The sequence below is a fragment of the Talpa europaea genome, assembly GCF_964194135.1.
Source record: "Talpa europaea genome assembly, chromosome: 9".
Taxonomy (NCBI): domain Eukaryota; kingdom Metazoa; phylum Chordata; class Mammalia; order Eulipotyphla; family Talpidae; genus Talpa; species Talpa europaea.
The window spans coordinates 113,169,871-113,186,043 of record NC_140076.1 but is presented as its reverse complement, the minus strand read 5'-3'; the positions used below and the strand labels follow the sequence as shown (position 1 = coordinate 113,186,043).

At 51.7% G+C, this 16,173-nt stretch overlaps 1 protein-coding gene across 1 annotated transcript in view; it reads left to right on the top strand.

Moving 5' to 3' along the window:
* Nucleotides 1-597: 597 nt before the first annotated feature.
* TBX15 (T-box transcription factor 15) overlaps nucleotides 598-16,173 on the top strand; it is a gene marked incomplete at both ends in the record, with an annotated part of 101,353 nt that continues 85,777 nt past the window's right edge. The window contains one exon of the mRNA XM_084244354.1: nucleotides 598-802. Within this exon, the coding sequence (XP_084100480.1) occupies nucleotides 598-802 (205 nt within the window). The remainder of the gene's footprint in view (nucleotides 803-16,173) is intronic.

Here is a 16,173-nt window from a genome sequence, read left to right as displayed (position 1 = left end):
CCCGCCTCCCATTGGCCGGCGCGCGCCGGGTTTCTCCTGTTCCCTCGTCGCCATTGGTCGGGGGCCGGCTCTCCCCCCTCGGCCTTTCCCTAACTCCCCCTCCCTCTCCCTCGCCCCTCGGACAGGAGCGCACCGCCAGCCCCCCAGCTCCTCGGCGAGGGAGGAATTTAGAAAAAAAGTTTCCCAGAAGTTTGGATCAGAGGGCCGGGCAGGCCGAGCAGAGAGGAAGAGGCAGAGGGTGGAGAGGTGGGGCGAGGACGAAGAGAGCGAGGATAAAAAAAAGATGAAGTCCGCGGGGCGCAGCTCGTGAGCGCCGGCCCGGGCGGGTGGGGAGCGGGCTCCGGGGCTCATGCAGCCGGCGGGCAGCGCCGCGGCCGCGCGCACCTAGCTCGGGGCCGGCGGGGGCGCCGCTCCTCGGCGGCCGCGGAGGGAGGCGCAGCGCGCGGGGAGGGCGCAGGGCCCCGCGGAGCCGCCGCCGGAGACTCGGCCGCCCGCGCGCACCGCCTCTCCCGGGCTCGGCCCGCGGCGCTGCCGGCGCGAGGGCGCGAGCGACTCGCTCGGCGCGGGGCGGGCAGGGCCGGGGCGCGGGCGGCTAAGATGAGTGAACGGAGAAGATCTGCAGTCGCCCTGAGCTCGCGAGCACATGCCTTCTCCGTTGAAGCCCTGATCGGCTCAAATAAAAAGCGGAAACTCAGAGACTGGGAGGAGAAGGGGCTGGACCTGTCCATGGAGGCGCTGAGCCCCGCCGGCCCCCTCGGAGACGCGGAGGACGCGGCCGCGCACGGCCTGGAGCCCCACCCGGGTGAGTGCGCGCGGGCAGACCCCCCGGGCGGGCGGGCAGGAGCGCGCGGGGCTGCGGGAGGCCCTGGCCGCGGGCGCCCGACTTTTCTCCAAGGCGGGTTTCTTTTTCTTGGTTCCAATGCTACGAACCTCCCCCCGCCACCCACAGTTCGCCGGAATCAATGTGGGGAGACTGGGCTGGCCTTGCGCTTTCCTCGCCAGCGCTCAACAAGTGGCCTCCTGTTGGCACCCCGTCTCTGGGAGCCTAGCGCTGGGCGCGCTCGCGGCTGGGGGGCTGCAGGCCCCTGGGCGGTCGGGAGCCGCGCGCGTGGAAGGCAACCGCGGGGGCGCACAGGACCCGGGACTCGCTCCCGAGAGCGCCCGAAGACGGGGCGGAGCGACACCCCAGTCTCGGGAATGCCCGGTTTGTCCCATTTCGCTTCCAGTCTTGGTCCCCACCCTTCCCCCACCGATTTTTCGGGGTCTCAAGCTGCGGTTACCCTACTCCCGTCGACGCGGGAGCGCGCGTGTACTCCGACTTCGTTGGCGTTTAGGGAAGGAGGGGTGTGTGTTAGGCCCCTTACACGCTCTGCCACTTTTCAGGGCTCCCATCTCTGTTATTTGGGGGGCAGCGGTGCTATTAATTTGCTTCTGGGGTCTATGCACGTCATAGGCACACAACAACACGTAAAACCCAGGGCGGATGTCAATGACTGTATTTTAACAGAACCCTCGGAGGGGGTAAAACGTTTTGCATTAAGTGCCAAGATTTCAACTGTGCAAAACAGCCCCGGGGAACAGCTGTTGTCAGAAGAATCATGCGCGCGCATACACACACACACACACACACACACACACACACACACACTCCACACACACCCCACTCGCAGCCTGGTTTAGCAGCTTCAGAAACTTTCCAACCTGGATTTCTAAAACCATTCCGGAGGTGCCCCTGCTGACCAACCAGCCTGCCTGGGGAGTGGACCTGGGTCAGCCTGCCGGCTGCTGAAATGGGGTGCGCATGAGGTGGGGTGGCTGCTCGGGGTGGGAGCAACAGCGGGCCGGGAGCTTGGGGAGGGAGCTTGAGGCCCAGGAGCTTGGGGGCTGGAGAGCTGGCCGAGCCAAGGAGGGACAGCTGTCGCTTACATTTTCTCTTTCGGCAGTGACAGTTCAATTTCCATGCTCCTGAGGCTAATAATAACGCGATTAGCGGGTGACCTGCAGAGACAGAGTTTTATGAATTCTCCGTGTTCTTGTGGCCCGTTACGGTATTTGGGTTTAGTGCTGGGGAATTATTTTTATTAGTTGATGAAAAGAAAATTAAAAGGAGATTTATTTCGGTCGCTCAAGTCTTTGCCTGCATGTGGATGCAGGTGTCTGTCCACGCAGGCCCCTGTGTGGGCAACCCAGAGAGGAACGCGTGGCTAATGTGCGTTTCCCATCTCTGGCCAGACCCTAGCTGGCAACGTATTTACTTGTCAAAATCTCGCTTGGCCTTCATACAGTTTAGTGAATTATTATTATTTTTTTTAGCCTCGTGATTACTCACTATTTGAGAGCTTTATTATGTTATTCCCCACCCCACCCCCGTGGAAAAAGCAGATTTAAAAAAAAAAAAGAAACAGTGCGTGGCAGATGCCTGTCCCTGGTTATTTTCTTTAGGGAGGGGCAGGTGGTCTGCAGCGGGTCTAGATCTGCTCGCTCAAAAGGACCAACGTGCGGGGTCCTCATCAAAGCCTCAGCCCGCAATTTTCTCTTTCTGCAGTTTGTCCCACTCATGTGTGAGGAGAGGCAAGTGAGGCGCTGGGACAAGGCAGCACCGGTCTAGGGGCCAGTCGCCAGGACCTGGCGTCCAGAAAGCCATTTGCTTCCATCCCAGGATAGGGGTACAGGGTGAGACCCTAAAGTAGAATTTAATGTAACTGAGTGTTCAGGCCACCCAGTCACAATCCCTTGTCACTGTTTCTAAAAAGGAAAAGATGGACGTTTGGATTCGAGAAACGAAAAACATCTTGGGAGCAAAAGTCCAGGAAGAGGAAGCAGCCTGAAGCCGAGAACACTCTGGAACCTTCTGGAAGCCAGGCTATCAGACAGGCGGGGTGGTGGGCCAGGGGGATCTTCAAGTTGGACCCCCGCAGTGGCCAAGCTTTTCCTTAGGAATCCGACAGGACTAGGAAAGAGCTAAAAAAAAAAAAGTCACAGTGGCTCAGGGACTGGGCAGTGCAGGAGGCTGAGGGGGCTGAGCTGCAGCCTCTGGACTGGGATGGTAGTGAAAAGCGGAGGCCAGGAATTGGGGGGTCCCCTTTTGGCCTTTCTTTTTCCTTCTAATACAGCGCCCTTACAAAGGCACACAGGATCGCATTTAAAAGTGTGTGCATGGTGGTCAGGGGTGTGTGTGTGTGTGTGTGTGGGGAGGGTCCAGCATACTCCCCGGTACCCAGGTCTTGTCTCTGCCTGTTGGGGCCTCAAAATCCCTTTTCGGGGATCCGAATAAGAAGGGCCTGGATCTGCGACTTGCTTCATTCTCAGTAGGCCCCAAAGATCAGGAGCAGGGTTTGTGTGTGCGCGAAAGCTGGACAGCAACAAACACCAAAGGCCACGGGCTGGGACGGACTAAACAAACACCAACTCGTCCAGGGGACTCTCGCCCGGAGCGGCTGTGTTATTGTTTTACCAAACCCCCCTCCGACGGCCTCGCCGCGGCCCTCAGCCCTCTCTGTCCAAACCTCAAAACTCCCGAGCGCTCGGCTGGACCCGCGGCCAGCATTTCATGTTGACGTTGTCTTCAAAGACGTGGCCTTTTGCTTTGCCACACACAGCCCGCTTTTCTTTCCGCGCCCCAACAGAGCTGGCTTTAGTTGGCACCGAGTGCCCGAGCCCGGGGCGCCAGCCTGCAGCGGCGGGGGGCCGCCTCAGCCCGCGCGCCCGGGCACTCACACACTGGGGGACCCCAAACCTGGCGGTCCCGAAAACTCCGAGGCCCGTAGGGCCTGGGAGGCGCCCTCTTTATCACCCCGGCCGGCGCTCCGCGTCCTTAGGAGAAGCTGCCAGGACTGGGCCGCCGCGTCTGGAGAGGGTCTCCAAGCCCGCCTGCGAGTCTCCAGCTCCCGGGCCTGCTCGCGCCCGCCTCCTGCAAAGCGCGAGCGCAGGAGCCGCCGAGCCGGGGCGCAGCTGCTGGGCCGGCGGCCTCGGGAGTGAATTTCAGGCACGCGGCGGCGCCATCTGCACTCGGACCCCAGCCCCGGCTCCATCCGGCTCCCCCGGCCCGGGTCGGGGCCTCCAGGCCCAGATCCACCACGGCGGGCGCGGGCGACCCGGCCTCCCGCGGAGCCAAGTAACACAAGCCGAGTGCGCCGGCGCTTCTGGCTGGAGAGCCGCGGGCCCGGGCGGCGCAGCCTGGGAGCCGAGGAGGGCCGCGGGGCGCGCGGGGCGCACGGGCCGGAGCGGGCGCCCCCAGCGCGGCGCCCCGCGCACAAGTGCACCCGAGTCAGGCTCTCGCGCTGAGCCAGGGCACCCGCTTGCGCGAACCCTCGTAAAACCCGAGCAGAAAAGCCCCCGCGGCGCTCCAGGCGCCTGGCCTCGGTGGAGGGACCGCGCCGAGCTGGCCGGGCGAACGAGCCTTGCAGTTGATGGCGTTTTCCCTCAAAGTTAAACGCCAAGATTGGAATCCTGACATCACCCCGCTCCGCACCCCTAGCCCCCAATAGGGAAACTCAGGGTGAAGACAGAGGAAGTGACTCTTCACTGACGTTTAAGTAACAGAGAAAAAGCTGCGAGGTGCAAGTCAGGGGGCCAGAAAGCGCGCGCGCTTGGAGCCCCAGCGGGCAGCCGGCAGGCGGGACTCAGGCCCCGGGGCGAGGGAGCGCGGCGCGAAGGCCCAGACCCTCTGGGGTCTTTCTGGGGTAACGTCCCTGGAGGGGAACCCTGTTTCTCGGGTGGTGCCTGCGCCCCTGCAGCAGTGCAGGCCTCCCGGGTGCCCGGCTTGAAAGACGTGGCGGCTGAACCGAGGGCGCGGCCTGCAGGAGCAGCTCGAGGCTCCCCACACCAGGTCAGACGGCCGTGCGCAGTGGCTGTCCCTTGGGTAAGTGACCTTGCGAGATGGGGATTTGGGGGGGAGGTGGGCAGACAGGACTGGAATTTGTTGTAGGCCACTGAGGAAGGCTGTGCCCTCCACTGACTCCAAGGCCTTTTTCCAGTGCTGGTCTGAGGAAGGTTAAACCAGACGCCCTCTGGCTGCGCCAAGCTGGCCCCGCGCGCCTCGGGGGCGCAGGGGCTCCGGTGCGCCGCTCGGGGGAGACGCTCCATGTCAAACACCCGGCCTGTACCCCGCCCAGGAACACACTAGGCAGAAATACTGCCCCACTGCACCCCACAGATGGAGCGATCGGCGGTGGGGAGGTAGGGGTTGGGGAAACGCTGGCTCGCGCCTCCGCGGGTCATTGCGCCCACCCTGGCCGCGCTGCCGCTCTGATGATGAAGGTGGGGGGCTCACGGGTAGTTCCCGATCGGTCCTGCGGGTGAATGTTCTCTCCCGTCGGGGCTGCCCGGCCAGGGGCCAGCCTCACCCCCTCCACCGCCGGCCTCGGAGAACCGAGTCGGGTTAGCCTGCACAAAGCCCGAGGGGGGCAGAGGCCCTCCGAGACAGCAGCTCAGCACCCAGGGGCGCAGCGATTCTCAGCTCGCGTCTTCTGCATCCTACTCAACGCCTACTCTTTCTAACTCAAAGCTCTTGGGTCTGAGCTGACGGCTTTGGGGGGTTCTCTGCTTTCATAGGTAAAAACCCCAGAAAGGAAAGTGCACGCACGGGGTAGGTTCATGCAGGGAAAGGTGAATTAAATGTCTTGCAGTGGAGTTCGGATTGAAATTATGTTGACATAGACCTTTTTTTCCTTCTCCTGACCTTCCCCACCATGCCAGTAACGTCAAATGGTGTAAACATTTTTTAATTGTTAAAGCAAATGAGTTTAACTTGAGTTCATACAGCCTGCACTGGAGGAGTGAGTGAAGAAGGGTATGAAATGCTCAACCTGGGAGCCCAAACTAAAATTGGGGATTGGTGTGTGCTCTCCCATTTATTTGTATAGATTTCTTTGTGTGTGTGGACACGAGTCTAATGGCAGCAAGTCCCTCATCATTAACCCTTCGTATTTGGCCACAGGGGGAGCAGGACAAATATGTTTTGGCTCAGAAGACTGAGATATTTTGTTCAGTCAAGCCTCTCGGAGGGCATTGCTAGAATTAAAGAGTAAAATATTCCAGGTCTGTCACAATCAGCCTTTCTATTGCCAAAAAATCTAATATTAATAAATGAGAGCATTTTGGGGAGGCACTGATTATGGACTCTGGTAGAAGCTTATTTTTCACACTCGGGAGAAAAATGATTACTACTTAAAACTGCAAGTTCCTTTTTCCAGGTTACTGTAAAGTAAAAAAAAAAAAATTAAAAAAAAAAAAAGCAAGGCTGAACTTTGCAAATTCCACAGGGGTAAAGATCAGGCTGGCATTTCACTTTTCTTTCTGGAAATGCAGAAATCTATCCAGTGATTATTCTGGGGGTGTAGCTGGTTATTGCTTTCTTACGACAAAGTAGTTCAGCAGGAAAGAATATTTTAATGGCCTTCTTCTCGTTTTACCTTTTGGGATACTTTTCCATCGGGGGGAAAAATGGGGAACTGGAGAAACGTGGAATATTTTTTCCTAATTTCTCTGATCCATGTAGTTTATTTTTGCTTTGCTTTTTTTTTTTTCCTGGATTGTAGTGAACTTTGAATTTTATATGTGCGTGACTGAGATACTCAGGGGTCAGCATTTACCAAATTCATAAATTGGAGTCTGTTTACCCTTTTGGGGGCAAAGATAATCATTAGTTAATTTATGTGAGGCCCTTGGTCTAAGTGTCAGGGGTGGAAAATGACACTCAGTAGGGAGGATCAGAGGTGAAATGGGAAGAGGTGGGTAATTCAAGCAACTGGTGATGACAAATCAACATATATTCAGTGCTGTTAATAACTTAACTTGGAGGCCAGGCATTTTGCTGACTACAATCCGATGATGAGCTTTTGAGACCCTAAGTGAAAATAGGCTTTGTAATCACTACTTTTAATTCTGTGCTTAAAAAAAAAAAATCAGTAAGTGTCTAACTTTGCTCTTTATAAGTGTATAAAAGCTTTAAAACTGTATACACAAGGATATACAAATTTATATGTGAACACCACAGTTCTGACTAGTACATAGGCGATATTTCAGAGAAACTGCTTGTGTGTGTGTAGAGTCAGTTAATAAATTTCAGGACACCTAAAATTTGGGAGGCCGGAAATTTGGTTACTTCTAGGTATCATTTGACAATTCAGGAGAATTCCAGATTTGAAACTTCCAGCGATTGCTGTTTTCAGTTAATTCTCAAAACATGGATGGCTTTGACCAAAGTCCAAGAGAAAACAAAGAAAAGGGGACTGTACAGATGCGATTGAATAACAGGGAGAGTGGAAATTTTTCAATCTAGACCTGGCATTTAATTTAGTGAATAATGCCATCTGCATTTTAGATGGGCAGAATGCTGCCTTGTACTCTGGAGAGCAAATGCCCGTCCTCCCATGCAGAGAATTAATGGAATCGCTAAGAAAAATCTGTATACTAATGATGAGTAATAGAAATTATAAGCAGGACATTGTGATTTGGGAAAAGTAATTTAAGCGCATGGGAGATACAGGCATCTTTGTCCCTTTATATTTTCTGCAAAGGAATTGTCGGCACTGCACTGAATTTACTCTTTCCAAATTGCCACACATTTTAGAGGATTAAAAAAAAAAACACTTTAAATCTGGATCACCCAATAATATCCTACAACAGCCTTCCTTTACACGCCCGCCCAGACACTGCAGATAACTGCAGAGGTTCCCTGCAGGGGTCCTTGGAGTGCATCAGTGTGTACCTGGCACAGCCCTGGGACTTTAGCGCCTGTTCCCAACTGGGTGCACCAGAACCCTCTCTCCCAGCACCCGCTGCCTCTCCTCAGCACCCCACTGCCCAAAGGTCTCGCCAGAGCCCCAAGGGGCCCCCCAAACAGTCTATTCCCTTACTTTCTTCTTCCTCCCCTCACATCCCTTCACCCCAGATCCTGTTCCTCTCCCCTCAGCCCCCCAACCTCCTGCGCTTGTTGAAAACGCCCAGTTCCCCCTGTTTTCAGAATATCTCGGGGAGCCTGGGGCGGCCGGGGTGACCTTCACAAGTCAGCGCCCGGGCGGCGGCGCGGCAGCTCGGGGTTCGGCCTCCGCGGCGGCGCGGCAGGCGGGTCTGGCCGGGGACTCCGCCTTGGGGCGCTCGGGCGTCCGCCTGCTCTGCGCCGGGGCGCCGGGCCGGGCCGCGCTGGGGTGCCCCGGGCCTCCGAAGCCAGCGCGCGGGGCGCCTCGAGGACGGCGGACGCGGTTCTCCGCGGTCTGGACACCCCGGGGCCTCGGGAGTCGGGGAGCTGGGGGGGTCATCGGGAAGGCCTTAGGAAGCCTCTCTCTTTTCGTCCCCCCCAAATGAGGAAAATAACCCCCCAAACCACCCAAACACGAAGGGAACCCAAGTCCCTTGCGCCTCGAGCCCTGGGGAGGTTGAGCTTTTGCTTTCATCAGCCTGAACAGAGTCCCGAGGAGTCCAACCGACTTCAAACATTAGCAATTAGAAACCAAGAATCCCTCTGTCTGAAGAACTTTTAATCCCTAACCATTTCCAAATGGGCACTGGGAGGGTCAGTCGGTGTGATCGCCGGCGCGTTAGGGGCAAGTCGGGCTTTCGCTGGACGCGCAGAAGCTCCCCGGGGCCTGGAGCATCCACGTGGGGCAGCGGCCCAGCCCACAGGCCGCCGGGCGATTGTCCTTCACGCTGCTCTTGGAGATGCAAATCAATGAAGTAGTTGTTTAAAAAAAAAAAAAATTAAAAAAAGCGAAACCACCCAGTTTTACTAAGTGGATTGAGCCACTAGCAGCTCCCAAGCAGCCGGCAGGAGTGGCTTCCCTGCTGGAGCGCGCCTGAGCTGAGCTGCATCTGCTCCCCCGAACCCCACGCGTGGACCCCGGGGTCCAGAACTGCAGCCCATCGGTTCGGTGACTTGGGTGGTTCAGGGCTTCGCCTTTAGCTCCTGAAAAGAAATTACTGATTTTCGCGGTGGGGTCGGGAAGCTTTTGTTCCAATAAATGATCACGGCAATGCTTTGCCTGGGTTTGAGGAAGCTCCCTCCATTCAGAAATGTAATGATACGATATCTTTATTTTTTACAACAAAGTTGGGGAGAGTGAGTGATATTATATATATATATTTATATATATATATAATGCACACACATATGCGTTATTTAGAAAAAGGGTAGGTGGAAAATTATAAGCAAATTTGCTGAGGGGTGCTGAGCTGCGAAAACATTTCAGAAACCTTAAATACTATATGGCAAAGCTTTTTACACAGACTCTCATATTCTAGATTATGTCTGTGTTTCATGGGTAGAAAAAGCTAGACTAGATTAAATTAGAACTAGAGTCTCCAACGAGCTTTGTTATTTATGTCACAACCAGGAATGTTTGTTTTAAAGGCAGACACATAAATGGTGAAGAAAATGTTTTAAAGTTGTTTCATAGCCACAGATGAGGCCTCAGTTCCTGGTTTGTAAAATGAGGGAAATAGTCAAGTGACCCCTGAGGCCCCTTTCAGTAGAGTCTGTAATCCTGTTACCTTTTTAAAAAAAAAAATTAATATTTTCTCCTAATGCATCTTGGCCAACACTTGACTCATCCCTTACTTTGTTGAGATGAAGGAAATTTTACTGTCCAAGTTGTAGAAAGTAAGAGTAACAGCAACACAAGGCAAAAAAAAAAAAAAAAGATTTTTACAGCTAGAATTAAGAGCTTCCATAAAGCTCTTGAAAAGTTTTCAGATTAATATCACATGTTCAGAAACCCTGCATCAGTGATTTCTAGTCCTTAGCGTTTGATGTGACCTAATGTTGCTCTTATGAATGCCCAAGTCCCTCCTGACAAAAGAATTCCATGGCATTAGTGAACTTAAAGGAAATGTAAGCTATTTATATTTTGAATATGTTTTTGTGCCCTTCTCAGAAATAACTGTAAAAACTACATGGATTTGAAAAGGGAACACAGAGAAAAGCAACTTCATTACTGGTAAATTACAGCGGTGACCCTGCTCCCTGCCCTCCCCGAAGGAACAGTCCCCGCTCTTACTATTTGAGCTGATGGAAAGCACTAGTAACTATTTTCCATGTCTAGTCTGCTAAGCCGAGATCTTGATCTGGCAGAGATGTGAGAATGCTAAAAGGATGACTTTAGTAACAGGCAAAACGCTTGTCAACAAGATAGATCAGAAGACAGCTTAGCATTCAAGACCTCTATTCATAGCTGCTGAACTTCAGGACAGGGTCAGACCGAAAACTGGGCCCAGCAGCACACACCTATGTGGGGGTTTGTCAGGTTTCTGTTTTGTGGGACTTCAAGCCCTGGGGACATCTCTCCCCTCTTAGTGGATATCCCTCATCTCTGCAGCCCCCAGCGCCCTGTGTAGACTTCTGTCGTTATGAAATTAATAGACTTACTGATCATCCTTTCTCGCTATTACCCATAAACCACTATCGGCAGGGACTTTGTCCTCATCGCTTTTGTATCTCCCCGGGCAAACACAAGTGGCTAGCACGGGGCAAACACTTAGTAAATAGTAAATGTAATGATAACAAAAACAATGATAACTAACTGCAATGTTCGTTGAATACTGTGCCAGCCACTGTTCAAATTATTTATATATATATATATATGCATACTGTAATCGAATAGTCACTCACTGTAGCGTCTTGTCATTTCTGTTCCGTGTAAGAAATGAGTGAATGTTGTCATATGGTGGCTAAAAACTCAGGTTCTTGAGGTTAGATTTCCCCTGTTTGTGTCTGAGTCCTTGTTCCAACACTTGCCAGTTGCATGGTTTGGGGAAAGTGACTTAATCTCCCCCAAGCCCAGTTTCTGTATCTGTGAAATTGTAATAATAAACTTACTCATCCAAAGGTGGTTGTAAGTGTTCGTTGAGATGGTGCATAGAAAGGAACAAAGGATTCAGCCCCTGCCTCTTACTCCTACCAAGTGACTGGAGCATGACTTCTTACCCTCAGGGACCTGCTTGCTGCAAATGGTGATCTATTGCAGCTCCCTCCCCTCTTCTCTCGCCTTTTGCTTTAACTAGGATGTTTAGGACGCGAAGTGGGCGCCACACTTGGTGTGTAGCCCATGGTGAAAAACAGAACACAGAATCTGAGCATGCGGCTAGTCAAGAGCTGTTTCTATTCAGGGTTCACTGAGGCAAAAAGCCAGCACCTGGGCGAGGGAGGGAGAAAGGACTTCCACAGTGAGGATCAGCATTTGCATTTGGTAGGAAGAGGGGTTGGGCGAGAAGGTGGGGGCTAAGGAGCTTCAGCTTTACCAGCTCCCCAGGAACTCCCCAGAAACTCAGCTCTGGCCGAGGACAGAGGGACCTTTCTGGATGCAGGGAAGTGGAATAACAAGCATGTTTCTCTTTGGCTACTTTCTGATGCTTTGACCCAGAGCCCAGAAATCCCCCCAAAGTCAGGTTTTTATGCTATAGGAATTCAGAAAAATTCATTTTCATAAGGCCTTTGTTTGTTCAGCCTGTACAGATGGTCCCCAGTGAGGATTTTCCAACTTTATGACAGTGCCAGAGTGATATGCATTCAGCAGAAAATGTATTTTGAATTTGAATCTTTTCCCAAGCTGGCGACATGCAGGACAGTATTTTCTTGTGATGCTGGGCAGTGCAGGGAGCCGCCGCCCCTCCCGGCCAGCCATGCAGTCACAGGGTGACAAGCCAGCACTCTGCCCAGCCTCCCACCAGCCATTCTGGAACCTCATCAGAAGAGAGAAATTGATGTCCCTGGCACGGAGGCATCCCTGTCACCTAGCAATTAACTTTTGTTCAGTGCTTCAAATATTCCTCAGACCAGTGTGCTTTCTGCCATGTACGTTATAGTGAAAGCTCACCCAGCCATTTTGTTTTCCACTTTCAGCACAGTCGTGAATAAACTGCTTGAGATAGTCAACATTTCATTACAAAATAGGCTTTGTGTTCGATGATGTTGTCCAACTGTTGGCTAATGCAAGTGTTCTGAGCACGTTTAAGACAGGGCAGGCTAAGCTATGGGGTCCTGGAGCTTAGGTGTATGAAATGCCTGTTTGACTTCTATTTTCAGTTTACAATGGATTTATTAGGATGTCACCCCACTGGGAGGTGAGGAGGAGCTGTATTCTGACAAACTGTTAGGATCTGGGCAAAATGAGCCACTTGCACCATCGCGTTGAGGCTGCTGAAAAGATTTGTAGATATTGCTTGGTTGAATTTAAAAAGAAGTAAATGGACTAAAGGGTAACCTGTATCTCAGCTGACTGTCAGGGAAGACGAGGCTGGGAAGTTTCTCTGTGTTTCTGGGGAGTGGACTGAGCAGAAACGCTAGCCATTGTGTTAGTTTTCGCATCTGGGTACATAGCTTTGCAGAATTTTTTCTTCCAGAAAACAGAAGCTTGGATTTGATCATTTACTTAAAAAAAAATTACAGACTGGCGATGTGTGGTGACTTTGTTTATGTTGGTTCCTGGTGGAAGAGGGAGAAGGCGCATTCCCACAGCCCCGCACACCCCCACCTTCGCTGGCCCTTCATCAGGAGCTCCCAAGCCCCGTGTGACCATCTAGAGGAGGCTGCTCTGTCTTGGCTGGAATTAAGGTCACAGTGTTCAAAACAGAGTCTTTGCCCCACATTTTATCTCTAAGACAGATGCTGCTGTACTTCCCGATCTCCCAAGGGCCCTCTTATCTCAGAGACCCCACACTCTAATCAGTAAGAGTGTTCATGGGCTGAGAGCACAGCCTGTGCCAGGAACTGTGCCAAGGGCATATCTCTCATTGCTTCCACCCAATAGTCTTCAAGAAAGGTCACTGTCCTTCTATCCTACAGATCAGTAAACTGAGCCTCAGGCTGATTGAATAATTTGTCTTTGGTCGGCCACACATCTCCAGTCCATATTAGAGTACCCAGGCAGAATTTTCTTAAATTTTTTAAAAAAGATTTATTTTTATTTATGCATACAAGAACTGGGGTGTAGGCCAGAGTTGTGGGGGGTGAGAGGATTCACCAGAGACAGAGTGGGGGGCAGAACAGGCAGGTCTACTGAAATACACTGCTGAGGGGAGCATTTAAACCCAGCTCCATGTGGCTCCAGAGTGAATGTCCTTAACCTCCAGGCCATGCCTCCCCATTGGTGTCCTAGGGGGGACTTTTGAGCTTTTGGAGATGGACATTCATGCTGTCCTCCCCCACAGAAACTGGTAAGAAACCGAGAGAGCTTGCTTACAGTTTCTGGGTCTCTATCTTCCTCTTCTTGCTGTTAGTGCCTAAGGCACCTTCTCCATACCTGCTGGGAGAAGCCTCCTTGACAGCTATCCAGAGTCAAGCTTCTAAGCGTGGTCTTTAAGATGAGCCCAGCAGCCTGGTCTTTGCAGCACAACTTGCTTTCCTTTGACTTTAATGCACAGAAATCTCAGTGTCTGATATGCGGTGGCCACATAATGAATTCGATCTAAAACCTCCGCATCCTAAATCCCCTCGTGCAGTAAAATTCAAGGGAAACCTAACTGCTCTGTTTTACTCATCCCCTTCTCCATTCACAATGGGAGGGATGGAATCTTATTGGTAATTGATTCAAAATGGAACAGCTTAGAGACATATCAGTTGCAGTGACGAACAATTCGTGCATTTCTAATACTGCTCATTTTTTCAAACTCAGCAATCACAGCTGAAATCCCTTTGCCATGGATTGAATTTACAAAGGAAGAGATTCTGATTTCCACAGTGGCTTCTTTTTAATGCCTGAGGATTAGGAAACCGCCTTGAGGACCCACAGCAAGTACACCCGCGCTCAGGCGTTAACCTCTGAGTGGCTGCTCTGATTCATTTATTTTGGAACAGCTCTATTTGCAGCAGCCTTGTTTGGTATGGAATCCATTATTTGCAGAGCTCTCTCATCCTGATGAACACTTGCACTGTGCTTTCACTCGCTGCAAGTGGGTGTGATTCTGGGAGCCAATGTCAGGGGACTTAACAATGGCTTTTAGGGCCCTTGAGTCCACCTGTTCTCCATCTTTCCATCAGTTTCTTTGCACTTGAGGGACCCTTCCCCTCTTAGGAAGTCTGGTGTCTCCAGCAGGGATTTGGAGAAAAACGACACTCCCCCCAATTTCAGTGTCAAGTTTAGCCTCTCCCTGTTCCTCAGCTGTGTAACTGTAAGGTCAGCCATATTCCTGTCTGTTGTACCCAGTGATAGAAAAGGGTTCTGGAAGCTCAGGAGAGAAATAGGTGAGGTGTATCTCTGCTTTTTTTTTTTTTTTTTTTTAAGATTTATTTATTTATTTATACAAGCACTGGGTACAGTCAGAAGTGCGGGAGGGTGAGAGGATTCACCGCTCGAGCCAGAGCAGGGAACAGAACAGGCAGACTGACGAAATACACTGCTGAGGGGAGCAGCGGGCGGCAGGAGAGGTCTGTGCGTCATGTGGGACCCTCCCTGGCCACCTGGGATCGAACCGGTACTGCAGAGGCTGTGGGCAGCTTCGCAACCCAGCGCTCAACCGCTGCGCCACCAGGGGAGGCCCGTATCTCTGCCTGAAAACTTTCTTTTCTCCTATTGCCCGCCCTACCCTGCACAGCGACAACTTGTGGGATTCGAAATACTCGTGCGGCAGTAGAAGCATAGGGATCTCTGTCTCCTTTTCCTTTCCCAAGGAACGCAGGTGGAGTCAAATTCTTGAAATACAAAGGTGGCAGAGAATGGGATGAAGGCTGCCGTCTCTGGTGATTTGCTGGCTCTCCCCCGCGAGGTCTGTCCAGTCAGAAATGTAGATTCTGCAAGCTAGAGAACCAGTAAGCCTCCTCCTGTGCTCAGAGTCTGAGCTGTCTGACCAGCATCCATCCTGGGGACACAAGAGCCCATCTGGAGCAATTGTGCGTTACCCAGCTGAGGCTGTGATGTCACAGAGATTTAAGGTGTCTCTGTGATGCTCTGACTGAGTGGTAGCTACCATAGGAGACACTCCCTAAAGACATAGGGCAATTTGACTTCTTGTAGGGGTGAGCAACTAGTAAGCCAAGCTCTGATGTGTGTGTGTGTGTGTGTGTGTGTGTGTGTGTGTGTGTGTGTGTGTGTAGGGGAGGCCAGGGGCTGAGGGGTGTTATAGAGGGCTGGGTGTAACGGTTCCCCAGCCTGTGTGGGTGAATTGGTTCCGGATGTTAACATTTTTTCCTTGGGGCTTGACTACATTCTTCTTTTTCTTTGCCTGTCTGTTTTTCTGCCCAAATTGTTAGACCTCCGCAGCTGTGTGGCTCGTTGCTGGCGAGCGCTGAGAATGGCAGGTCTGGCTTTATTGCAAGGGCAATTTTTGGGCATGTGTGTAGGTAGACTTTTGAGAAGTTTTCACCTTGTATGGTTTCTGCATTTTGAGGAATTTTTTTGTCCATCAGCTTCTCAGCCGAGTACCAACCCTATATTACTTTGGATGGCCTCTGATGGAGTGTGAGCATAAAATATTATAGAAAGCAGATGGCCTTTCAGATCCTAGAAGCAGAAGAAACTGGCTGGTGTGAGAAACTAAGACAATAGATAGAAGGCCAGGAAGATGCTGTACATGGAGAGTCCCGGATGCAAGCACATTATTTGGCTGTGTGACTTTCGGCGAGTGACTTAACTCTGTGCCTCAGTTGCATATGTATAAAATGAGGCACTTCTGATGCTGAGATGTTGTGAGGATTAAGTATCTGACAAGGCAAAATGCTTGGCCTAGTGCCAGGCACCTAGAACGTGCTCAACATCATCATTCGTCTACCTTGCTCAGAATTAGTCTTTGAGAAAACTCAGAAACTCTTCAGTGCTCTGTGAGAAACCTTTGGGTAAGTCTCAGACACCGGATTGTCCCAAACTACCCTTCTTAGCTCATCTCCACATCCCTCTACACAGCCAACTTTAAACAATTGGCACGTGATTAACACTCATAGCTGAAGTTTAAGGTCTATCGCACATTGATCTGATACTTTTATATAGTGCAATGCCATTACCACTCTCTGTGGTGAGAACATTTGTGATGTAGTTTCTTAGTAACTGTAAGGTATGTAACGGTGTTCCTGGGTGCAGCCACAGTGCTTTGCATTAGATTCCAGAACTTACTCAGCTTCGCAGTATGAGTTTGCTCCTTGACAACACACCCTTAGGCCCCCTAACACCATACTCTGTCTCTATGAGTTAAACTTTTTAAGAATCTGCATATAAGTAAGATATAAAGTATTTGTCTTTCTTTTTTTTT